Here is a 27,301-nt window from a genome sequence, read left to right as displayed (position 1 = left end):
AAGAGAATGGACTCTGTTTTGCCCATGTGTAATGATAGTTTGTTATCAGCGAGCCATATGCAGATTTTGCCTAGTTTCGTGCTGAGGGTTTTTTCAACCTGCAATTTGTTCTTGTCAGAGACCAGCAGCACTAAACTCACTTTATCTAAATTCACTTTACCTGAACTCACTTTATCTAAATTCACTTTACCTAAACTCACTTTATCTAAATTAACTTTACCTGAACTCACTTTACCTAAATTCACTTTACCTGAACTCACTTTACCTGAACTCACTTTACCTGAACTCACTTTACCTGAACTCACTTTACCTAAACTCACTTTACCTGAACTCACTTTACCTAAACTCACTTTACCTAAATTCACTTTACCTGAACTCACTTTACCTAAACTCACTTTACCTAAATTCACTTTACCTAAATTCACTTTACCTAAACTCACTTTATCTAAATTCACTTTACCTGAACTCACTTTATCTAAATTCACTTTACCTAAACTCACTTTATCTAAATTCACTTTACCTGAACTCACTTTACCTAAATTCACTTTACCTGAACTCACTTTACCTGAGCTCACTTTACCTGAACTCACTTTACCTGAACTCACTTTACCTAAACTCACATTACCTAAATTCACTTTACCTGAACTCACTTTACCTAAACTCACTTTACCTAAACTCACTTTACCTAAACTTACTTTACCTAAATTCACTTTACCTGAACTCACTTTACCTAAACTCACTTTACCTAAATTCACTTTACCTAAATTCACTTTACCTAAACTTATTTTACCTAAATTCACTTTACCTAAACTCACTTTACCTAAACTCACGTTACCTAAATTCACATTACCTGAATATGTGAATGTTTTATTTATGAAGTTGTTTACCCAGCTTTAAAAGCTAAATATACATCTTTAATTAATTGTATGTATTATAGTAAGTAGTGTCAAACTGGTGCAAGATACATAATAAATACCATATTTTATCGAGGAAGACAGTACAAAATAAAACAATTTTGAAAATATCATAACCCTTTTTTTTTGTGGTTTTTGGTGTTCTGTGATCAGTAATTGTAGTCCATAGTTTACTCACTTTCCTGATACAAAACCAATTGAGTACCAAACGGGAGCATCAAAGGGTGCCGCTATTACTGCATCGCTTTAAGACCAAATATTTTCCACGGAAACTGCTGCACTTTGTAAGTTGTAATGAAGTTGTAATGAAGCGTCCGGCTATTTTTTATGACGGAATTGTTTCCAGCATCTGGGCACTGATCCACCGAACCAGATGTGGATCATCAGTCTGCACTCACTGTCTTTATCCAGACTCTGATATGACCTCATATGGTGGTATACAAATCAAAAGCCAAGTGGTTTTTGACTGCCCAACTAGACCCCTTCTGGGGAACCATGACCGGCCGTGACGATCTACTCAGACACACTTCTGAAGAAGTCTGCTGATGCCACAAGTTAGAGAGGAAATTGGAACTGTTACACCAGCAAGATACTAGTGCATTCACACAGTTTCCTCTTTGAATCAGTCAAACTGATTTCAACATTATCACATCACACAAAAATGGTAGTATGCAGTATAATCCAAGTCTCATTTATCCAGTCGTATGTTCAGTACAGAACTACAGAGAACTCTGGGAAGTACAGAGCTTCCCAGAACATTTTTAGTACACAAAAACCTTGCTAACAAAAACATTTCTGGTTAAATGCTGCCTTCAAATGGAACTTGTGTTTTCCGTGTTCACAAGAAAAGTCTGTATGAACGACCCACTCTTCTGGTTTTCACAACATTGTAAGTGGAAAATCGTTGGCTTCGAGACACATTGCCCAGTTGCCTAGCAACAGTGTACTCACGACTTCGACCCACCACAAACTCACAAGTTCCATTTGAAGGCAGAATTTAACCAAATTTTTTTTGAGAGGTTCAATGCTGTTCTCTTTCACACCATCACAATGCTCTAGGCTCTACAAAGTGGATTCAACAAACAAAAAAAGGTCCATCCAAGCCACAGATATTTCACTTTTTATTACCAGAGTACATTCGTGCTTAGCATGCAGGTGTAGTTACATGGTGGAGATCTTATTTACATTTACATTTTGTCATTTAGCTGATGCTTTTATCCAAGTTCTGTACGACAAGTCAGCAGGAAGGGTACAACTCTTTCAGCTGAGTAACAATGTTCATCAAACAGTGCTTAAACTTGGGTGCTGCAGTGTTGAGTGCATAGTAGTAAAGACATATTAGTATAGTAGGAAGAGCGCATGATAATATAGGACAGTAAGAAGGTTAGTGTTTTCTTTTGTATTTTGTTTTTAATTTCAGATATTGATTGAAGAAGTGTGTTTTTAATCGACAGCGAAAGATTGGTTGGGATTCGGCTCCTGACTGTGGTGGGAAGTTCGTTCCACCATTGTCTCACTTATCTCAGATAAGATAAGATCTCACTTATAATAGTGAAACTATTATATATATATATATATATATATATATATATATATATATATATATATATATATATATATATATATATATATATATATACTATATATATATTGATTGAAAATTGTACTGTACATTCGAGGTGGTTGGGTGGGTGGGGTGGGGGGGATATATAGTAATAATGAGGATAAAATCAATGTGGATACTAGTGGAATAAGGAAGAAAAGTTTCAAAAAGAAAACGTTAAACTACTTAAAAACGTTGCTTGTGTGTCATGACCCTGTGTTATCTCTTAATGTTTCCTCTTGCCTTTTGAACCAAACGTGGGGAGAAGATTATTCCTGATATCTTAAAACAGGATTTATAGCCCTGGAAGATAATGAAATTGATCTTCAGGGATTCCTTTTAACAGAGACAGTGGCAGATTCCCACCAATATGTTACATGCGGGAGATGTTGGGGACCTAAGGATGGGATACCATTCTTTGCAGATAACTGCAAATTTCCATGAAATTAGATAAAAAGGTCTCAGCCAAAAACCCAAGGGAGAGAGAAAAAAAACAGAATGAAAGAATATGTAGAATGATGAATCACTAAGCTGAACTTTTCAACTGAACTCTGATGTAACAAAAATACAATTGAATGAAACCAGTTGTCCTGTGGCCAGACAGCTAGCGACTATCTATATAATAATAAGAATAAGAATAATAATACATCTGACTTATATAGCACTTATATAGCAAATACACTTTACATGGTGGGATTATACAAAAACAAATAGAAGAAACTCTTTTAAGAAGAAGAAGTCTTTAATTGTCATGCAGATTAACACACACACATGCGAAATGGGCAACCCACAGGAACACATCACTGAGTCGCACTGAGTCGCCGATGAAATATCTCTCTGCACTTTTCCCATCCCGTCGTCCTTCCCCACAAGGGCAGCCGGGAGCAGACATGGTCTGCGGCGTGGGTCGCGCCCGGGGACCAATCCAAGTGCTCCTGTCTGTCTACGCCATGAAGGGAACAGTGTTAGAGATCTGTTCTGCATGTTTTTCCATTGGGTTTATCTTATCGGGAGGGGAAATCCTCGCGAGCACAGGGAGAACATGCAAACTCCACACAGAAATAATGACAAAATGATTGCCAATACTGGCCGCCATCAACCATTTAATTTACCGTATTTTTTGTTAGAAGTTACATCTAAAGTTGTAGATTGTAAACAAATGCCGCCTGAGGTCACTACTCCTCACGTTGTTTTCCCCCAAAGAGAAGCGTGGCGATCACAACAGGTAGTTCCACTAAATTACATACATTTTCCTGATTCCACAACAACTGTTCCCTGTCCCCCCAGGCATTCCTGATTTTCTGCCTGACCTGCTGGTTCGTAAATCAAACACATCCACACTTTCCCCAACACTGGATTTAACACAGTTGTCCATTGCGTTACAATTATCTTGATCAGGGTGGTTTTGGGTGTTGACCTTTTCACACTGATGATCCACCACACAAATGCCCCCTAGTCACTCTGCTGAAAGGGGTTTCAGTAACAACTGTAATTTCTGAAGTACCTCAATAAGGGCAACATTCTGAAGGGATGCGGCATCCTGTGTGCCTGTGAAACCTAAGCCCTTGTAGCTAACTCATAATGGTCTGAATCGACCGTTCTTGAGGTTTTCAATTAATCAGATTCCCCTTTTCTCCAACAGCCACCCAACTAACATTCAGTTTTTTGTTTCATGGCTCTGTCGTGAAGGCTTGTGAAGATCACTTGGTGGATGGTTGCACAACAAACACAATTCATCTCCATGGTGTGGGATGCAGTCACAACCGTTTAATAAGACAAGGGTTTTTCCCAGAGTTGGCTTTCTGCCTAGTATCGTGCAATGCCTTGTCTCCACTAGCCAGGGTTTAGCCATGATGTGGCCGGTCTGGTCCACTGGCCAGGGTTTAGCCATGCTGTGGCCGGTCTGGTCTCCACTAGCCAGGGTTTAGCCATGGCCTGTCTGGCACACAGTGATCATCTCCATTGTCTTTAGAACCTAGCTGGACCCTGGCTGAGAAGGCCCACCTTTCACAACCTGGGAAGATCTGGCTAAAGCTGGCTGGGACCATGTATCATCGTGGTTTAGTTTGTGTACCACAGTTGGTGGTGTGAATTTTGAATGGTTGCCTGGCAACTGGAGAGTTTACAAACAACAAACACAAACCCAACCATATACCATGGTAGACCATGGCTAGTCCCAGACAGGCTGGACATACAGTAGCTAATGGAGACAAGGGCACAAGTCACAGTACAACCTGCCATCGCCTCCAGGAAAGTGACTGTTGATTACAGTAATTCAGAATCTTCCTGTGTGTGTCCCTCCCACCACCATCAGTCATAGCTACTGTGGGTGCTCCTGCACTGTCATGCAGGCTCAAAGACCTTCTAACAGAATTTTGTTGTGTCCCATTCATTCTTCCTGAGAGTTAAAACCAGACAGCCGTGTCAAAACAGGCTGCTTTATAGGGGATCGTCCCACACAGCACTGTGTCCCTCAAGCTACGTTCATACACAATATCAAACCAACCATCACTTTGACATTCCTGGGCATGCAGAGGCGACGCACAGGAACCTGCTCTGAGTTAGTGGAAAACTACCACTCGCACAAGTCACAGCTCAGGACAGGTATTATTGTCTTTAGATTCAAATTGAGATTAGATTCAATTCAAATACCGTACAATGAAAATAGGGTTGGCATCTAACCAGAGTGCAAATGTAACCGTAAAGTGCAATATACAATGTGCAGATTAAACTGGATATAAAATATACAAAGAGTACTACTGAGTAATAGTGCTAATCGGATGTATGTACAGTGATTAGGTACTACTTTATAAGGACACTATGGTAGTAAATCATACTGCAGTAAATCATACTGACCATGGTATCACTAGTAAGAGTAGTAAGAGTAGGTAAGTGATATGTACATATATAGATATAGTATCAAACATCTGCCATATCTAAATGACTGTGTGGAGGTTTGGGGTAATACCTACAAGAGCACCCTACAGGCAATAATCACCATGCCAAAAAGAGAAATCAGAATTGTAAATAATGTAGGATATTATGAACACACCAATGGACTATTTTTTAAATCACAGACATTGACATTTTGTGATTTAGTGGAATTCAAAACTGCACAAATGGTGTTTAAGAAAGTCATAATCTACTACCAGGTAACATCCAAAAGATTTTCAGAGATAGAGAAGGGGGATATAACTTAAGAGGGAGATTTAACTTAAAACATCTGAATGTACACACCACTATGAAGAGAATGTGCATATCTGTCTGGAGTTGTGGAATCGAGGAGTTAAAAGAAAGTAAAAATACTGCACATTTCAAAAGGATGTACAACTTATTCTTGAGAAGTATGCCGTGGATGGTTAACCATGTGTTTTGGAACAAATTGATTAGATCAATTGTTAAACATTTTGATTGATTTGATTTTGATTGTTAATTATTATTATTATTATTTTTTATTGATAACGAAGATCAGCGATACATTTAAGATGATGCACTGGATTAGGGCATTTACAAGCCTGTAGCTTCAACCCTAACCTTTTCGGCCAACTTGTAATTTGATTTGTGTGTTGTTGTTTTTTTTTTGTGCATGCTAAATGGCTTGAAATAAACTTCATTAATTCATTCATTAGTATATAGTAAATATATGCAGGTATATGAGACATGTGGATAAATATATATACAATAAATATAAATATATACTGTATATACGGTGTATACAGCATTATTGTGCACGTTATCATACAAAGTTGTAGACAGTGTAGACAGTGAAAGCAGTAGGCAGGTTTACATTTAGCAGTAGGCAGGTTTACATTTATAGGGGAGACAGTGGCTCAGGAGGTAGAGCAGTCGTCTGGTAATCCAAAGGTTCCCGGTTCGATTCCCGCTCCTCCCGGGCAGCATGTCGATGTGTCCTTGAGCAAGACACTTAACCCCTAATTGCTCCTGATGAGCAGGTTGGCACCTTGCATGGTTGCCTCCACCGTCGGTGTGTGAATGTGTCAGTGAATGTGTCAGTGAATGTGTGAGTGAATGGGTAAAATGTGAGTAACAAATTGTAAAGCGCTTTGGATAAAAGCGCTATATAAAAAAGCAGCCATTTACCATTATGGGGTGAAAAATTAAAAAGAAGATGTGTATTCTTGTCTTTGTTGCATCAGAGGTTTCAAGCACGTTAAACAGTTTCGGAGGTTTCTCACTAATGCTATTTCCATTGACGACCTCTGTAGTTTGTCACTAAGGAGAGAAGAATGTACCCTTTTCAGCTTAGCGGACTGAAAAGTAAAAAAAAAAATAGAATTACACATTTTACTCTCTAAAGTACTTTTGTTGTGCTTAACATACCATTGGTATAACCAAATACACACCATAAACAACATGGTCCATTATATGGCAGGAAATGTCAGCAGGGGGACTGAGTTTGTCCTCAATCTGTGTTCTTGTTTAATGCAACCTGCCTGTTAATGGGGTCGGAGCGTCCGTGATGTGTGGCTGTTTGTTTAGTGCCTGGGCACTGAAGGGTCATTAGCCGCTTTGATCCCGGGCCTCACAGAGCCGTTCAGGACAGGAGTCCGAGTTAGGAATTGTTTTTCCAAGACATTTTCTCAGGACTCGAAATGACCGAAAAGAGACAGATCTCAAGCTGTGCCAACCTTTGTATTTGGACTCAAGTACACAACACTGTGAATGCCGTGGTCAAACAATAAAGCTGCCAGTAAATGGTTTAATATGTTGTTTGATTACAGTAACTAAGAGTATCAGCTTAAGTGGCTGTTCCTTCTCTTTTTGGCTCATACTGCGCTGAAAATACTGCATACGAGCCTCTCCCAGTTAGTTGTTTTGTTTTAACTCACTGGTATGGAGTCGGAGGGGTGTTAAGTTGGGCTCATGTTAAAGTATTTTCATTTTTATTCTTCAAAATATCCAGCTTGAAACGCGAGTCTGTGGAAAACCTTTGTTTCCGTGACGTCGGGCCTGTCGACTCATTCAGTCGTTGTTTGGGTTGGATGAGGGCTTGATTACAGATCAGCTGTCTGGGAACAGTACACGCTACGTGTTTGTTTGTGTTGCTCCCAGACCGTCAGGAGCCCCGGAGGACCAGAGGCCCCCGAGAGCCCCAGGTCTGTGTGGAGATTCATTGCATCATCGATCTCACTACATTTACATTTACATTTAGTCATTTAGCTGACTCTTTTATCCAAAATCGCCTTAGAAGTTCTGTACGACAAGTCAGCAGGAAGGGAAGGGAACGACTCTTACACCTGAGTAACAATGTTCATCAAACAGTTCTGAAACTTGGGTGCTGCAGTGATGAGTGCATAGTAGTAAAGACATATTAGTATAATAGGAAGAGTGCATGATAGTATAAGTATATTTTTATTTGCATCATCTCAATAATTTGGCATTATGTGCCCATGCTAGCATGATTTTATTTATTTGAGTATACTGTTAAAAGTACAAGAGCACCAATTTAGTCACATATCCTTCATCAAAAGGCCCTAGAAATGTATATTTTCTTTTTAAGATTCCTGTATAACCCCCCTAGTTATACAGGTCTCTCGTGGGACAGGGGTGCCCATAATAATAATAATAATAATTCATTTTATTTGTACAGCACTTTCTCAGGAACCCCGAAGTCGCTCACAGTAGAGAGAAACAGAGAAAAACAAAGAAACAAAAGGAACATAAGACCACATGGGGAAACAGGGAAAACAACATGAGATACACAGAAACATAAAGCCACAGTAACAAACATCAAAACAGGTTGGAGGGGGGGGGGGGGGTTATGGGTGGGGAAGGTTAAAGGCAGGTGGGTTTTGAGGCGGGATTTGAAGGTGGAGAGTGTGGGGGAGTCTCTGATGGTCTGAGGGAGGGAGTTCCAGAGTCGAGGTGCAGTGCGTGAGAAGGCCCGATCACCAACGTTTTTTAGTTTTGATGACGGGACAGTGAGGGAAGCAGTGGAGGAGGACCGGAGGGAACGGGTGGGGCGGTAAGGGAGAAGGAGATCAGTCAGGTAGGGGGGGGGGGGGGGGGGGGGCAGGCTATGGAGGGCTTTGAAGGTGAGGACTGGAGTAGTGTTTTGACTTTGAGTTTCTTTGCCCAAGGCCCCTTAATGGCATAACCTGGCCATGACCACTGATACTGTAATTTCCACATTCATTACTGGCATGGTAGTTACATGTAGTTATGTGTATCTACAGTAGTTGCAACTATCAGATGACGTAAAGTATGTATCTCTACGGTAATCACATTATCAGATTAAAATATCAATCTACAGTTGTCATATTATCAGATGACATGTGTATCCACAGTAATCACATTATCAGATGATATATCAATCTACAGTCGTCATATTATCAGATGACATGTGTATCCACAGTAATCACATTATTATCAGATGATGAACGTATCGGATGATAAACTCACGCTATCTCACTCTCTGGACTTGTGTGACAGGCGTACGTGTTTGCTCCATTGTGAAAGTGCAACTGGTCGGGGGAAATCACATATTTAGTCAATAATAGAGTATAGATTGTGGAAGTACTGACAACACTGTGGGAAGAGGATGTCTGACAGACACACTGTATGAAGAGGAAGTCTGACAGACGACACAACAGCTTCGCCCTCTGACAGAATCACAACCACAGGCCACAGTGTCTGTACTCCTGCTATGTTCGCTGCTCAAGCACTTGAACTTGCTTGATTGCCATCCAGAAGACAATGTGCTTTGGTGTCGCTATAATATTTTTTTGTATACACATTTAACCCATGATTACAGGATAAGATAAAAACAATATAATCTAATGTATTATATCATAAAGTGGACGAAACACAAGTTTAGGCCACATGATTCCTATTTACATATTGATATTTCTAGGAGTCAGCTATAAACAGTTATATATGGTGAGTATGTTTGAATTGTGTCATTGTATGTACTGAATTGTGTCATTGTAGTATAATGTGACTCATAAGATTGTGCAGAACATAATACTGTTTAAGAGAAATACATGTGTACAGAAATTCTAAATATATACAGAAATGTATGTTATGATTAAACTATACATTTGAGCCTATACTGTACCTCACGTGGAAGAGCAAATAACTGGATCTCTCATGATAAGAGTAGTTTTAGGAATGTCAAAGTGGAGAAAATCAACTGTTAAATGATTAATTACTGGTGACAGCTATGATAATCACCATTATCTCCTGTATGCTAAGGTTGGTTGGTCTTCTAAACTCCTTGGAGTGATGCTGGATTGCACTCTGTCTTGGTCTCAGCATATTAATTATATTGTTTTAAAAATGGGAAGAGCAATTGGTATTTCCAGGAAATGTGCTTCTTTTGTTGCCCGTCCCCTTTTGTGTCAGATAGTGCAAAGTTTAGTTTTATGTCATCTTGACTATTGCTCTGCGATGTGGTCATCTGCTGCCAGTGGTGACCTCAGGAAGCTCCAGGTGGTCCAGAACAGGGCAGCACGGTTGGTACTGGGCTGCTCACTAAGGTCTAATGTGAGCCGTATGCATGCCCGCCTCTCTTGGCTTAACGTTGAAAATAGATTGCCTTTTAATATACTTGTGCTGTTCAAGTTGGTCATGAGCAGTAAAACTTTTTTTTATACATAATCAGATTGTTTTTAGTAATACTGTGCACGAGCATTACACTAGAGGTTCCAGTAGTGGGCAGCTTGAATTGCCAGGTCCTAGAACCAGCGCTTTGGGGAGATCTTTTATTTTTAGAGCATTAACTCTTTGGAATGGCCTGCCTCGGAACCTCTGCTGCATTTACAGTAGATTCACTTTTTTAAATAATCTTTAATTGTTTTTAAATTGTTTTTAACACTGTAAAGTAATTTTTTGTTTTTGTTTTACACTCATGTAATTTTAGCTATCTTAATTGTTACAGTAGGTTCATTATGCATTGTGTGTACTGACTTTTAATAATTTTGTTTTTGCAATAGTGATTGTTTTTGTATGTTTTTTTGTGTGTGGACCCCAGGAAGACTAGCTGGTTGCTATCGCACCAGCTAATGGGGATCCCTAATAAAATCAAATCAAATCAAATTCTCTTGCAGAAAGGCACAATAATAATTGGTATTTGTTTATTTACAAAAAGCCCTTATTGGTAAGTTACCACCTTACATCACAACGTTGCTGGATTGGAATCCTATCTGACTCACTCAAATGACTGGCTTGTGCTTAACGTTCCTCCAGGCTCCAGCTTCTTCTGAGCTTGGAAGGTCTGTCTTTTCTGTCGATGCTCCTGACTCATGGAACGTCCTTCAACGCACTTTAAAGATCAATACTCCAACCTAATGCACAGTTCAAAGCCATGATCAGTAACAACTGTGTATCAGTCTGTAACTGTTTTAGCTGATGTTTTTATCTTGTATTTGAGGTGATTTCCCCAGTTTTTATCTTGTTGTGTTACTACTGTTAATCTTGTCTTGTTTATTTTAACGGATGTACTTGTCGTCATTGGAAACAAGGGCAACCTCAATGATCTGACGAGTATTTAAACAAAGGTTTGGCACTGAGGATGATGATATGTTATGCTATAAGTACTATACAGTCTATATATATTATTTCAACATTAGATTATTCCGCTATTCTGCTATTCCTATTACAGTTTATATATCCTATATTCTAGGAGTTCATACAGAAGTTTCCATGCAAGATGTTGAACGCTGTATGAATTGTATCCTGTATGACACAGAATCCTAAACGGTAGCCTTTAAGGTTGACTTCAACAAGAAAAATAGACCTCATGTGTACGATTCAGGATAGTGAGCTCATAAATTCCACAAACGACATCCAGCCCCTCACACTTTTTGTTTTTGTTTTACTACTGAGGTCACAGGTATGCATCTCTGTCTGGGCCATTTGGGATACATGAGAAAAGGGAGAGGTGCTCTCTTTGAAATGAACACTAGCTTTCTTTTATAGGTCTGTGCATGTCCCAGCGTATACCTACATATCTGTCCAAATTCTCTTATAGTAGAATCAGTTGTTGTCGGTGTAGTAGGATATCAGTATCAGTAGTAGTGGGGAATCTACCACTACTAATATTTGATAGACTAACATAATACATACAGTAGTAGATAGCAGTATAGGCATAGTAGCAAAGTACATAATGGTAAGACAGTAAGAAGGTTCTTTTTATTTTATTATTATTATTATTTTATTATTTCAGATATTGATTGAAGTAGTGTGTTTTTTGGTCGATGGTGGAAGATTGCGTGGGTTTCAGCTGTCCTGACTGTGGTGGGAAGTTCGTTCGGACAAGTGGCTTCACTTTGATAACCCCCCAGGAGCCCGAATAGGACTGGGTCTCAGAAGATACTAAAGTATACATTAACACATTCGGGGCCAGACCCGAGATATCTCGGGTTAACTCGCCATGCGCTGGGTGCCAAACCCGAGAAATCTGGGGTTTTAAATCGTTATTTATTTTATTAGCTATATCCATAAATTTTTCATCCAACCAGCCTGATGTTATCATTGGGAATGGGTCCGAGCGCCCCGCTACGAGGGCCATTTCATGTATGCACAAGGAGACATAATAATGAGGAATCATGAAGATTCAATAATCAGGCGAAAAATGACAATGTGATAAGTGTATTCCACTAAAACGCTATTATCGCGTCTTTTCCTGGGATTACTAAGAATCACCAAAACTATACTCATATGCAAAACGGTATAAAACGGAAATGTACGGATGAAAAAACAATCCATTTTTTGCATGTTGACTAGAAGCAACTCACTGACAATCGACGGTGTTATTAGACCCATAGCTATAATATAAGATATATTTTAAGCACTCGCAAATTCCGCAGTCTCCCCATTGATTAATTAAAGCACTGGCGTTCTAGCCAGAAGGTAGACAGCGACCCCTGGCGCTGGATGTGTTAAGTATACATATATGTTATGTAAACAAAATTTGTTGAAGATAGGGGCAATCTCTATACTCTCCTAATGGCAAGAAGTAAAATCATTTAATACACTTTGCAACTTCCAAATTACATCCAGAGTCATAAAAGAGGCCTATAAACCCCCTCCCCGGTTGTAACTCGTTTTTAAAGAAGACCAGAGTTAATATTTGATAGCAAGCATTCCATATGAAACATGTCCAAAGGCAAAAAGTTATACAATACAACTGCACGAGGTCCTGGTCCCAACAGGAAGATTGTTTACTTCCTGATTGCATCTCAGCTCTGGGTGGAGGCCTATGGCATGCAGAGGAAGCAGGAACTGTAAGCTCACGGCAACGCCAACAATAGCCCACTATCGTTTTGAAGCAAGGGTCGATCCTGTGCTGTGTCCAAAGTGAAAGGGTAATTCTTGGTAATTTCCACAGGTCCACAGAGGATAAGCAGGTCTGCATTGTGTACTGCACTGTGAAATGTCTTTGTGGTCCACATGCAGGCGTTGGTCAGAAAAAAAAGGTGCTTGAAAAAGCATGCAGAGAATTTGTAAACAAGAAAAGGAAGTTTCCTTGCACTCTGCTGGAAAGAAGTGTATGAAGGAAAAATATAAATCATGCGTTGCGTGAACAAATACAAACAAGAGAGCAAATACAAGCTTCCCAGTTCACTCTGACCCCGTCCAGAACTCTGACCATGGGACAGTAGAGGTCATTTGATATCAATTCGCACATTTTAATGGCTTGTATTAGAATAATACAATAATTTTAAATTAAATAAACGTCATAGTGATTTTCAAAAGGGTGAATTACCTACAGTAGGCTATACCTAGCAACTTTCAAGTATCGTAGAGTTTTTACACACCATTTCAATATGCATGGCAGTGAATGACGTTTTAATGACATTTACATTACATTTACGTTTATCTGACGCTTTTATCCAAAGTGACTTGCAAATTGTGTACAACAAGCACCTCTGGTGGCTAAGAGTAAGTGGTATTGTTCATCAAACAGTGTCAAACTTGAGTTCTACACTGAATGCATAGCAGTATAGACATAATATTAGTATAGTAGGTAGGTACTATTAGTAGTATAGGCATAGTAGCATAATACATACAGTACAGTGTTATGTACCATGAGCTTGATCACTCCTGTGTCACTGGGCATGCAGGTGAGGGCTGCTAATTAGCTAATTGCTGCTGATTGGTTACCTGCTGGCAGGTTAAAACCAGTCCCTGAGATACACATGCACTCTGACTGTGGTTAGAGGAGTGTGTGTAATCAGAGAGTTGTCACGTTCTCCCTTTCTTTGTTCTTTAGTTTGTATCAGTATTTCATTGTTAGAGTAGTCTTTTGGGTTAAACACAGGTTTTGGTGTCTGCTTGCACATAGGTTGCGTCCCTTTGAGCCAGGGTCAAAACAGTAGTAGATAGCAGTATAGACATAGTAGCAAAGTACATAATAGTAAGACAGTAAGATTGTACATTTTATTTTTTTATTTTATTTTGGGGGGCTTTCTGTATTTTTCATACAATCCCAATTTAGTCGTTATGCCAATTCCCTTTCTGGTCATTGTGCGCATTGCCCCACTGTCAGCCTGGGGAGGGTGTAGAACTACCACATGCCTTCTCCGATACATGTGGAGTCGCCAGCCGCTTCTTTTCACCAGACAGCAAGGACTCTCACTGGGGGAACGTAACACGTGCGGAGGTTCGCTCTATTTCCCCCATATCCCCTCACTGCTGAACAGGCGCCCTGACCGACCAGTAGGAGTTGCAGTTTACAAGGACCAGGACACATACCCCACCGACTTCCCACCCGCTAACACCAATTGTGTTAGTAGGGACGACTGACCAAGTCGGAGGTACCTCTGACAGCTGGATTAGATCCCAGAGTCTCTGCGGTGGTAGGCGAGTGCTTAGTCCACTGCACTACCAAGCCGCCCCAGGTAAAACATTTTAAGTATTATTGTTTTATTATTTCAGATATTGATTGAAGAAGTGTGTTTTTAGTCGATGGTGGAAAATTGGGTGGGTTTCAGCTGACTGTGGTGGGAAGTTCATTCCACCATCGTGGATAGAGGACAAGTGGCTTCACTTTGATCACCCCCCAGGAGCCCGAATAGGACTGGGTCTCAGAAGATACTAAAGTATACACGGTATGTACACAACATTTTTGAAGATAGGGGCAATCTCTACTCTCCTAATGGCAAGAAGTAAAATCCTTTAATACACTTTGAAACTTCCAAATGACATCCAGAGTAATAAAAGAGGCCTATAAACATCATCCCCTGTCGTAACTCGTTGTTAAAGAAGACTAGAGCAATAACAGTAAGGTAGCTTACCACATCAGGTATTCAAGATCTCCGCCAAGTTCAGGTTTTTCATATGTCGGTTGGTCCGGTGACAAAGCAAATATTAGTTTTATAACGCCTTGTTACTCTCTTTGCACTGTGTGTGTCTTCAACGTCCATCTGAAACACTAGCCCACCTTTATTGGTGACCGGTTCTGGCTTTCAGCACTCATGCTTAACCCATTATTAATGTATTTCAGAAAATTTAAACCAGTTTAGATGAAATGTGACTCAAAGGAAGGACAATGGAAAAGGAAAGTAGAGAAAGCCCCACTTCTAACTAGACACTAGACAGGAATAACACACAATGGATTGATGTCACACAGTTTTAAGTACCTCGGAGTCCACATATCCGAGGACTTGACATGGATCACACACATTGACAGTGTTATCAAGAAGGCACGACAACGCCTCTACTTCCTTAGGCGCTTAAGGAAGTTCAACGTGAGTCAGAAGATCCTCAAGAACTTCTACTCATGCACAATAGAGAGCATCCTGACTGGCAATATCACCTCCTGGTTTGGGAATAGCACTGCACAAGACCGCAGCAGACTACAGAGAGTGGCCCGTTCAGCCGAACGCACAATTGGAGGTGGGTTTCCCACTCTCCAAGGCATTTACAACAAGCGGTGCATGGGCAAGGCTAAGAGAATAATCAAAGACTCCAGCCACCCAAACAACTGCCTCTTTGAACTGCTGCGGTCAGGCAAGCGATACCGGAGTCTCATGGCAAGCACAGAGAGACTCAGAAGGAGCTTCTATCCCCAGGCCATCAGGATGCTCAATGAACAATGATTGCTCAATGAACAATGATTGAACAATGAACAATAACAAGCCATCAACACACCCACAGCACACACACTCACTTTAAATAAACAACACACTGTAGCACCCACTTTACCACAGTTTACACTTTTACACTTTACACTTTATATTTATATTATTGGTAAGAGAATTGCACATCTCTTCCTTATTCCGTATTGCACCTCACCACCACAACGGTGGCACCACAAGCTAAGCTATATCTCACCATTTTTGTACCAGATGTACATACTGTATATAGAGGTATACTGAACAATTGTTGTTTACACTTGTGTTTACTTGACTTCTTGACTTTCTATTTTTTACTTATTATACTTATTTATACTATCTTATTATTATCTAGCACACTCTCAGGAGCGAAAAACAGAAAGAAACATTTCATGCAAAGTATTCTGTATTTCTGTATGACAAATAATAAAGAAACTTGAAACTTGTCATGTGGTTTTGTCTGCCATCTCGTCTGTCGCTGTGCTCAGATATCATAAAGCCTGATGCTTCAGAATAAATTAAAGGACTTTCTTTGCACACTTGGATTAAGTGAAAGAGTAGAACAACATTTTGGATTTGGTCAGGATTACAGAAATTGGTGCTACCTGTAGTTACTGATATGAGAAAGAGAGAGAGAGAGAGAGAGAGAGAGAGAGAGAGAGAGAGAGAGAGAGAGAGAGAGAGAAATTAATATACCACAATGACATGATAGCGCTGCTGTTGTCAAGACATCTACTTAGTCACTGTGTGTGAGGTTTGTACCAAAATGTCTGATCAAAGCAAACAGTGCAACGTCAGATGACTGTGGCATATTTGTCTTTTAATCCACCACAGACCACAGGGGCACGCAGGCCGACGAGGGGGGAATTCCTGCCTCGAAACTGGACTTGTTCACTGTCGTCGTGGGAAAACATCACACTGTACATCTGGATCTGGAGGACCTCCCAGGATTCTGACCTCTTTGGATGAACTCTCAGTGCCAGCTCATCGTTCTACTGCTATTGTAAGTCCGAAAAGGCTGATGGCACAGAGAATGTAACACCTCAGCAATTCTGGCTGGGTTCCCAGGAGGCTGGAACAAGGCTGGACTTTGTTTGCCATGGCAACTGTTGTTAGCCAATCCGTAAGGCTTTATTCAAGTACTTAGTGTCCTGGACTAGTTGCAGCTGCAGCCACAAGCCTCTCTGTTCTGCACCAATCTATGGGCTACATGATGACGGGACAGTGACTCAATGGAAAGAGATTTGAACTCACTCATCCAATGAGTGCCCTCAAAGAAGGTGCCACCATTTGAACTCACTCGTCCAATGAGTGCCCTCAAAGAAGGTGCCACCATTTGAACTCACTCGTCCAATGAGTGCCCTCAAAGAAGGTGCCACCATTTGAACCACTCATCCAATGAGTGCCCTCAAATAAAGTGCCACCATTTGAACCACTCGTCCAATGAGTGCCCTCAAATAAAAGGTGACACTGTAATTTGGTTAAAGCTGCAGTAGACAACTTCGGAGAAATTAGCAAGAGGGAGTTTACCTGCCTGGCAGAAATAGAACAAGCTCTGCATCACTTTTAAAGCTCATCCACGAACAACAAAGGGTTTCCACAGAATCCCAGAGGCACTGGCTACTTTAAGCAAAAAAAAAAAAATTATTATAAAAAATATTCCCCAGCCTCTGATCCGCAGGTAGTCTTTCACATTGTGTTTGACGAGGAACACGATGGTGGTCTTAGTTTTCTGATGCAACCTTGGAAACAGCACTTGGCAGGCCAAAAACATCTGATTGGTTATTAATGCAGGGAGCTATTGTTTTTGGCCAATCATGTTTTTGAAAATATTTATTTAATTCAGCTTAAAGTTGCTGGTGTCTCTGGGAGTCTGTGGAAAACCTCTGTTGCGCGTGCATGGGCTTGAAAGGTGATACAGAACTTGCTCTATTTCTGCTGGGCAGGTAAACTCACTCTTGCTCATTTCTCAGAAGTTGCCTACTGCAACTTTAACTATCCAACCTAATCTTGTAAAAAGTCAATCCAACTCGAGACTTGTTTTGCTCCCAACCTTCCCAAAAGCATCAGCTGTCCCTAAAGTAAAATCAAGTGAACAGAATTAGTCCTAAGCTGATCTTGCTCAGTACGTAGTACCAAACCCCGACCTTGAGAACACAAAAGCTTGTTTGCTTATACTCCCCCCAAACATTTATCAAATGTAGAGTGTTTTGTTTTTCTTTCTCATCCAGATGAAACTAAAGTGACAGAGTGGTTGATATTCAACACTGTTATTTAAACAGCACAACACACACAGTTAGCTCCTGAGTATTCAGGAGAACGACGCCTCTATCCAAACAACGTGATAGATGCTATCGCATTCGATGAAATAATGACTAATTGAGCTGTGTGCACCACTGTGGCTACAGCACACACCCTGTTATGTTCCACTCCAATGAATGCTTTATTAACTCCCCATGTCAGTATATAAAGCCTTTCAGGAACATAGTCTCCCTCGCCGACATGACCTCAGGGCTTCTACCCAACCCATTCAAGTAATCCGCACAATAGCAGTGGCACCCAATAGCACAGGTAAACCTCAGGTAAACCTCACTGGGAATTGTGCAAAATAAAACCAATGCATAAAGTGCAGACATAGAATGAGTATTAAAAATAGACAGAATAAGAGCAGTGAAATACAATAGACATAGATTTGCATAAAATAGTAAAATAGTGCAATGCAATAAAATAGTTCTCATCTACAGTACAGCAATCACAGTCTGGATGCAATGAGTCCAAGCTGCAGAGTGTATTAAAAGGCTAATGCGAAGAGCTACAGATGCAGCACTGAAAAATCAAACCTCTACTGCTCCTCTACTGCTCCACCACTCCACTCCAAACTGATTTTGTGACTCCTATTGTTCTGGACCGGGCCAGATTTCACACCTCCACTGCCTCCCACAGGCTGGGGAGATTTTCATCTTAAATTTGTATTCGTCCCAAACGCCCCAGCTCCATCCGATTCCTTCGCTTTTTTCACTGTTTACTTATCATGCATTGCAACACTAATATATGGGCAGTACCCCAAGTTAGACTGCCCATATACAAATTATCTTGGGGGTCTGAGGGCAGTAGCCCCTGGGGCAGCACTTAAGTTAAGTACCCTCCCTTTGTTCACTTTGGGAGCTAGCCACCATCCCCCGAAATAAAACACCTGAGTGCTAGTTCTATAGTGGCAGAGGAGCAGCAGACCAGCAGCAAAAGTGGTTTGAATTTTCAGTGCTGCATCTGTCATTTTTTTGTGATCTAGCCTCCCTAATTTGCATAGGTAGGGTGTTCCATAGCTTTGGTGCATAATTCACAAAGGCTGCGTCCCCGATTTTTCTTTTTTCTTTTGTTCTAGAAGGCACATACAGTAGTTTACAAGAGAATGGGCAATGTAGCTTGGTCCTGTTCCATTTAGTGCTTTGTATATAAGGAGGAGAATATCTCTGCTTTGTTACCGGAATTGGATCCTCTTCAGGTGGCCGACTTGATAAGATCGTGGTATTTTATGTCTGTACTTGTGACTCGTTCCATTCATATCATGCGCATCTACTGTACCTTGGCAGGAATGTAAACCCAGTGTCTGCCTGTTATCAGACATCTGTGTGCTGCTTGGTGATAAGCTCTGTCGCTTTGGCATTCATTTGTGACCGTTGTTTGACTCCGCAGGGCCTCAGACTTAAGACAGGCTGGTTGTATCTCTGCCAACTCTGTCCCTGTACTTCAGAGCAAAGAGCAGATTCTGATCACGAGGGTAATTATGATAATGATGAAAAAGAATGTGGCTCTGGTGCATGTGAGTGTGTGAGAGAGAGTATATTTTGTTATACTGTATTTATTTACTGTGAGGTTCTAATGCAAGCTAAGATTAACATTCTACAAGTTTTAACCATATTAAAGTTGTGTACAACAATGTGAAGTGTACAATGGTAGTTTCTTATAAATTCTCACGAGAAATTCCAGTAAAGGTCTCATGTACCAGGCAGAACGGCACTTACAGTACCTTTGTTTAAGTTTGTTTATTTTATGTAATATGCCCATCCATTGTATTAGTGATAACTAGTGCAGTGCCTGTTTAAAACATGCCCCATTCGGAACTGGGTGATTTATTGGCCCTCGGAAGTGCTGCTTGCAGCATTGTCGAGAACCTCAGTAGTGCTGCTTGCAGTGTTGTCGAGAACCAGTAGTGCTGCTTGCAGTGTTGTCGAGAACATCAGTAGTGCTGCTTGCAGCGTTGTCGAGAACATCAGTAGTGCTGCTTGCAGCATTGTCGAGAACATCAGTAGTGCTGCTTGCAGCATTGTCGAGAACATCAGTAGTGCTGCTTGCAGCATTGTCGAGAACATCAGTAGTGCTGCTTGCAGCATTGTCGAGAACATCAGTAGTGCTGCTTGCAGCGTTGTCGAGAACATCAGTAGTGCTGCTTGCAGCGTTGTCGAGAACCTGCACCTACTTGGGCCCTCAGCAATACACCCACCAAGTGTGAAGTCAATCGGATGAACAGTTCTTGAGATATGCATAAAGTTATTTTTTATAGCACCACAATCTGGCCAAATGACACCAAATTCAACACTGCACTCCCCTGCGTCCTCAGCAATACACCTGCAGAAGTTGATCAGATGAACAGTTCTTGAGATATGTAAACCGCAAAACACACAGGCAGAGTTAACTTCTTTCATAGTTTGATTAGATGGTGAGAGATTACCTGACGTGATAGTGGGGCTGACCTCGACTATCGGAAAGAGCCGTAGTCGACTGCCAAACTCCTAGTTGAATGCAAAATATATATATATATATAATTTTTTTATTTCTATTTTTATCATTCTTTCCAAAAGCAAAGAGGCCTAGAAGCGTGGCTAACGCTAATGGCGTGCATACCAGTGTGGCCTAAGAAAACGGGCACAGAGGCACATTTCACCCGTCTAATGAACACACTAGAGTAGACAAATATCAAGATGTATCCATCAGTGGACTAATTGCATGCTTTTGCAGAGGACAAGAAGCCTTCAGTCGACTCCTTCAGACATGAAGCACCCCCCACAGTCCAAATGGAATGACCCCAAAAAAGAAAAAAAAGGTTTGACTATTGGTACATTTTTGCCAATCAAAGTCGACTCTACAGATCCTTAGTCGGGGACAGGCCTACGTGATAGTGTTGCCTTCTCTACATCTGCATTTTCACAGCATCTCTGATTCCATTATTGCACGTTTGTACTCGCTTTGCTGTGTGGTTTTATGGAACAGTGTAATGTAACTCCATCATCTTGTTGCGTAACTCTAAGGATACCATTGGCATGGCTAAAGATTATACATCCGGCAAGTCATGGTGATGTTCAAAAGTAAACGTGCAGTATTAGCTCTCTCTAGCAAAAGATACTTTGGCCCTCAGTAAATACAACATATTCCAACAAGCTAGCAAAAACAGGATGCATATGTGTGTTAACACTTCTAAGTGTACTAAGACCTTCCCTCCTAGGAAAAAAAGAGAGGAAATTCAGGATTTCCTTGAACCCCCTGAGATGTGAGGATTGGGATGCTGTATCTGTAAACAAACAGAGCAAGGGAAGAAACGGCAAAGGGACTTGAAATGGATTTAAAGTATAAAGCCTACAGTAAGTCAAAACACAAGAACACTAATCCGTGTAAGAAAAAACCATTATAACTCCAAATTACAGCCATTATGGGACACTGGTATCATTCTGCATGTGGTAATGGGACAGGGTATTTATTTGTATGCTCACGAGAGAACCACAGGGGTAGCTAGGACATATATGACCTTAATTGTGTGCATGGGACTTTCCTGGAAAGGCAGCTAGCAGAGAAGTGCTTCAACAGTTACATAATCAGCATGTGGAAATCAGTCCCACCATGATGGTAGTGACCATAAATGATGGAAATACCATGATATTACCATTGGTATCATGGTTTAACTTGGATTATACCATAGTATTATGTAAGCACAAAAGTGGTCACGGTGCTAATTATACTCATTGGGGCTCACTCATGAAATGTTCTTATGTATAAATGTGTCCCTCAATAGTCTTGCAGACAGTAAGCAAAGCCTATACAGTAATGGCTATTTGTAACTCTGACAACCTGCAGGCTTGCAAATATATTAATGTTATAAGAGGTACACAATAGACATCGGGGATAAGGGGTTTTCTCCATCAGGCTTTTGCTTCTTGTCTGTAAAACTAAATTGATGGCAAAAAAAACTCCCATAGTGTGTAAGAACAAATGTGTGTGTGAGAAGGATTGTATTTTAAATAAACCTTTAAAAAGATGTGCTTCACAGAGTCTGTGTCGCCATGTTTAGTCACTAGTGTCTGAAACTGATGAATAATTACAAATGTATATTTGTTTATTTGTGATACAATTAAGTTATTGCCGCATTTTCCAAATTAGTTTGAAAGAAAATGCAGCTGAGTCATTCCTACTATGCAGTGCCTTTTACGTCCCCATGACATAATTATTACTGCATATTTTGTGTAAAATATGGACCAACATTAATTCCAAAAAGGTTAAAACCCCTTTTATATGTAAAAACACAATTATATGTACCCCAGGGTGAATTAAATGTACAATAACCACTTTGCTCACAGTGCAACACAGCTAAAATGGCATGTCCCCAACCATGTTCACTAAACTTCAGTTAGAAATAAAAGTAATAAAATCCAAACAGATTCTCTATTTTCTATTATTATTATATATTCTTATTTTTTCTTTCTCATCGAATATCATTTATTGTGATTAATACATTTCTAATGCATTAAAAATATATAAATTAGTTTGTGTCCCCCAATCTACCCTGTAACACTGATGCAAATCCCCCTGTAAAATAATGGACTATTCCTCTAGTTACATGACTTTGAGGAAGTAGTATAATATTTTTGGAGGGAAAACTACTAGAAGAAGCAAAGTAAGTATACCACTGTTTAATTTTACCTCTTTTTCATGTTTTAGAGCCAAACTGATGGGGTCAAGCTGAAGCATAACATGTCCACCCTGTTACGCTTATCTATTGAGGAAATTAATAGATTTTCTTTTATTTGAAAATTTTTGTTTGATAAATATGTTTACATTCTTTCTCAGTGTTCGCATGTTCTTCATCACACAAGTAATGGCCATTTACTGACAATACTGACAATATTTGTTGGTATTTAGTCTTTTTTTTATAATATATTTATTATTTATGTATTATATATTTTCAGAGTTGTTAAAACACTATCCATGTATTGTCTGCTGCAGAAAGCCAGCGATGCTACAGGGTACACTGTGATGCAGACCCTGGAAAAGGCAACACTGCCTCAATAATGAGAAAGAGAAGTGGAGAAAGGACAGAGAGGAAGGGAGACGTTTTTTTTTTAATCTCAGAGCTCAGTGAGAGAAAACAGAGAGCACAGCAAAGGAAATGGAGCGAAAACAGTTGAGGGCCAGTGCCAGTGCCAGGACAAATGTTCAGTCAAAGACTCCCCCTCCTAGTTCATGGGTTCCAGGTTAATGCCTGTTTAGTTATTGCGGTTTTGTGTCTTCGAAGTGTGTGCCCAATCCAGCTCCATTTTCTCCTGGTCAGCTGGACCTCCACTGATTCCTGCTTGGTGCATTCCCACAGCTTGATGTTGGTGATTGAAGCAGTAATCCATGCATTTGTGACGACTAGGCTGGATTAATGCACTTTAGGGGTGAGTGGATCCTCAGTGGCTCGCCTTCAAATGGTGCAGAACACCGCTGCACGTCTTTTAACTGGCACTCGTAAATATGACCACATCTCACCGATTTTATCCTCACTCCACTGGCTCCCCGTGCACTTTAGGATACATTTTAAAATGATTTTATTTGCTTTTAAAGCTCTTCATGACCGGGGTGCTCCAGTAGCACACCATGTTACCGCGCTCGCGCGGGACTCCGTGCTGCGTCACGGATCTGGTTGACTCCGAGTTCGATTCCCGGACCCGCCGTCATTTGCCGAATGTCTCCCCCTGCTCTCTCTCCCGTTTCACCCTGCAACTGTCGGTCATGCTTGACCAGGAAAGCGATAAACGCTAAAAAATAAAGTTAAAAAAAAAAAAAAAAAAGCTCTTCATGACCTTGCCCCACCCTACCTCTCTGAGCTGTTGCAGGTCTATACACCTTCTCGCTCTCTCAGGTCAGCTGACCAGCTGCTCCTAGTAGTGCCTACAACTAGGCGTAAGCTCAGGGGGGGCCGTGCCTTCTCCGTTGTCGCCCCCAAAATGTGGAACGAGCTGCCACTGCAGATTAGGCAGGCCTCATCACTGCCCCGTTTCAAAGGCCTCCTTAAGACCCACCTTTTCTCTCTGGCTTTCGACACCATGTAGCTTGTTGATTTTATGATCTTATTGTCTTACTGTGTTGTTGTTGTATCGTTTTGTTACTGTGTCCTTTGCTTTTAAATATTTTTTAAGTACTCTGATCTATTTAAATTTGTATTGCTGCCTAGTTTACCTTCTTTTTTTTCTTCTCTTTTTTGGTACTCGTTTTTATTTTTATTTTTATTTTTATTTTTATTTTTAGTGCTGCTTATAGTTTTTAATATGCTCCCTCTGTACAGCACTTTGTGCACTTTGTGCCCCTGTGGCTGTTAAAGCGCTTTATAAATAAAGTTGGATTGGATTGGATTGGATTGTGTTTGGCCAGAAGATCCTGAGGATACGTCTCAGACAATGGTTGATGAAGGTCTGCAGTTTATTGATGATGTTAGTGGTGGTTTTCCAGGTTTCAGAGCCATATAGCAGTACGGATTTGACGTTGGAGTTGAAGATTTTGAGCTTGGTGTTGAGTTTGATGTTTCGGGTTTTCCAGATATTGTTTTTTTTTTTTTATCCACTTTTTCTCCCATTTTCTATATTTTCTCCCATCCCAATTTCGTATCATCCAATTCAACCCTCCCCTGTCACGAACGCTGTTTCTTGCCTCCCACAAGCCGGCTGCAATGTGGACTAAGTCATACATAGCACAAGTCCCCTCCGGTACTTGAGGTAACAGCAGTCGCATCTTTTCACCTGCGCAGCTCGATCTCTCAGTGGTGAGGAGTAACGCGTGGGAGGCTCACGCTGCCCCCGACACTTCCTGATTCCACTGCGCAGGCGCACCAACCGACCTGTAGGAGTCGCTGTCCACAACGCCCGATCCCCACCCATCAGTTTCCCACCCCCTAATACGGCCAATGTGTATTAGTACGGACGACCAGCTAAACTGAAAGCAAATGTGGAGCGCTGGGCTAGAACAGGCGAGCCCAGCGTCTCCAGATTTCGTGGCGAGCGCCTTGCCCACTATGCCACGTAGCCGCCCGGGTTTTCCAGATATTGTTTAACATGTTGAATGTTGCTCTTTGTGAGGAGGCGGCCAAGCGAAGGAAAAATGCAGTCCGAGTCAGGTTGCCATCACCCAGTGGTTGGTTTTTTATTCTATTTGTTCTTTTGCTCCCCAGTGGGAAAAACGGGAAAAAACATATTTTAACATAAATACAAAAATAATACAAAATGATTAAACATTCTTTTAACAAATATAAACAACTAGGCCCTTGGCTAAGGGACCTAGGTCTTAGTTCGGCTGTGTCTCGCTTCCAAGCCTGTCATTACTTCTCCCTGAGAGGAGCCTGTGTCTAATAAGGCTGACAGGGGCCTGCCATTCAACATGACAGACATGACTGGTGACTCAGAACTGTCCTTAGGGGAGGCGCCTAGAGCTGGCCTAGGTACATAGCAGAGACTTGCTATCTCTGGCTTTCTAACGGGACAAACTGGACTGATATGGCCTGCCTCACCACAGTTGTAACATACAACCTCTGACCTATTCCTGGCATATCCTCTTACAAATGGCTTTGGCCTAGTCTGGCTCGAACTGGGCTGGTTGAAACCGGGCTGCCTAGGAGAGTAACTACCTGAACCACCCATCCCAACACCCTCAGACTTACCTCTGGCCTGGTGTAGTGCGCCAGCGTAGCGGTGGCCCCTTGGACCTCCATGTGCCGTCACATATGTTTCCACAAGCTCTGCAGCCTCCGCCGCCGTTTCTGGGTTGCGCTCCCTCACCCAGGTCTTAACCTCTGGATACAACACCTTGATGTACTGCTCGAGGACCAGCTTCTCCATGATCTCCTCTTTGGTGGAGGTGCCATAACCCACCCATCTACAGAACAAGTCCTTGAGGCGGGTGTAGAGCTCATGGGGGGCCTCATCTGGTGGTGTGTCGTCGGAGCGGAACCATTGGTAATAAGTGTCACTGTTTATCTCATACTTCCTCAAAACTGCTGCTTTCAAAATGTCATAGTCTCTGGTATGAGCTGGGTCCATAGCTACAAAGGCACACCTGGCCTTACCAGTCAGCAGAGGAATGAGGCGGACAGCCCACTCTTGTCGTGGCCAGCCATACACTGCTGCCAGTCTCTCGAAAGTGGTCAAAAAATGTTCAACGTCATCAGATTCCTCTAACCTCACCATCCTGGGTTCTCCACCTGGGACCCCACTGGCTCGTCCCGTTGGTGGACCAGACCTGGTTGCCTCCAGGTCCAACTGAAGCTCGGTGACCTTGTCGCTGATAGCACTGAACTCCCGTTCTTTTATTTCTGCTTCTTTATCCTGCCTTTTATCCCGATCCATCTGGTACTGCATATGCATCTCAAACATCCGTGCCAACCTGGCGAAGCTGGCCTCCGGACCTGCAGTGGGGCCACTTTCCGATTGAAAGCCATCCTCGAAGGCTCCCCCTGTGGCACCCTCCTCTGCAGGCTCTTGCTGTTGCTGTTGCTTTTTGGGAGGCATCCCTGAAGCTTGTAGTCCTCTTTACTTCTGACACCAATTGTGAGGAGGCGGCCAAGCGAAGGAAAAATGCAGTCCGAGTCAGGTTGCCATCACCCAGTGGTTGGTCTTTTATTCTATTTGTTCTTTTGCTCCCCAGTGGGAAAAACGGGAAAAAACATATTTTAACATAAATACAAAAATAATACAAAATGATTAAACATTCTTTTAACAAATATAAACAACTAGGCCCTTGGCTAAGGGACCTAGGTCTTAGTTCGGCTGTGTCTCGCTTCCAAGCCTGTCATTACTTCTCCCTGAGAGGAGCCTCCATCCCTGGCTTTATGCTGGAAGCTCCTCCTACAGGGACAAACCAAAAACAAACAATCAATTAATCAATACAGACATCAATTTACACATCCAATAACTCTGGACAACATGGATACATTACTCCATCATGATCTATCATAACCAAACACTAAACAGTGTTTAGGGCGCTTCATAAACCTATTCCCCTCTCGTTAATGAAAATCCCCCCCCCTGTACTCTACCACACTTGGTTCCTTCCAAATCTCCCCTCCAGAAAAGGCCCTGGCCTCTCCCAGTTCTGGTTGGGCAGCCAGAGATCCTACAAGGAACCAAGTGGGAGCACAGACAAATGGTATTTATCAACAAATGCATGTACTTTAATTCTACATCACATGTTATGCTTTAAACCAATGTGTCTGTATTACAAAACAACATAACAAAACAAACTAGGCCGAAAGCCTAAACTAAATGTTTGGCCGCATGACCACATGTGGGAACAGGTCAAACCACTTAAGGCCCATGTGCATCCCTACTTACAGGGCATGGGATAGCCCCATGACACTCTTGCTTTTCCTATTCTTGTCCTTACGTCTTCCTCAGTCCCGCCATCCACAG

At 41.4% G+C, this 27,301-nt stretch overlaps 1 protein-coding gene across 1 annotated transcript; it reads right to left on the bottom strand.

Moving 5' to 3' along the window:
* Positions 1–3,317: 3,317 nt before the first annotated feature.
* LOC311237803 (uncharacterized protein) lies at positions 3,318–26,401 on the bottom strand (the record flags this gene model as incomplete). Its single annotated transcript, XM_084325780.1, has 2 exons — positions 3,318–3,460; positions 25,555–26,401. The coding sequence occupies 2 exons, from the start codon at positions 26,399–26,401 to the stop codon at positions 3,318–3,320; spliced, it is 990 nt and encodes a 329-aa protein (XP_084181906.1).
* Between the last annotated feature and the right edge of the window lie 900 nt (positions 26,402–27,301).

The sequence above is a fragment of the Notolepis coatsorum genome, assembly GCF_963971535.1.
Source record: "Notolepis coatsorum genome assembly, chromosome: 12".
In the NCBI taxonomy this organism is placed as follows: Eukaryota; Metazoa; Chordata; class Actinopteri; order Aulopiformes; family Paralepididae; genus Notolepis; species Notolepis coatsorum.
Note: the sequence above shows the minus strand (reverse complement) of the source record. Positions and strands in the feature narration are given on the sequence as shown.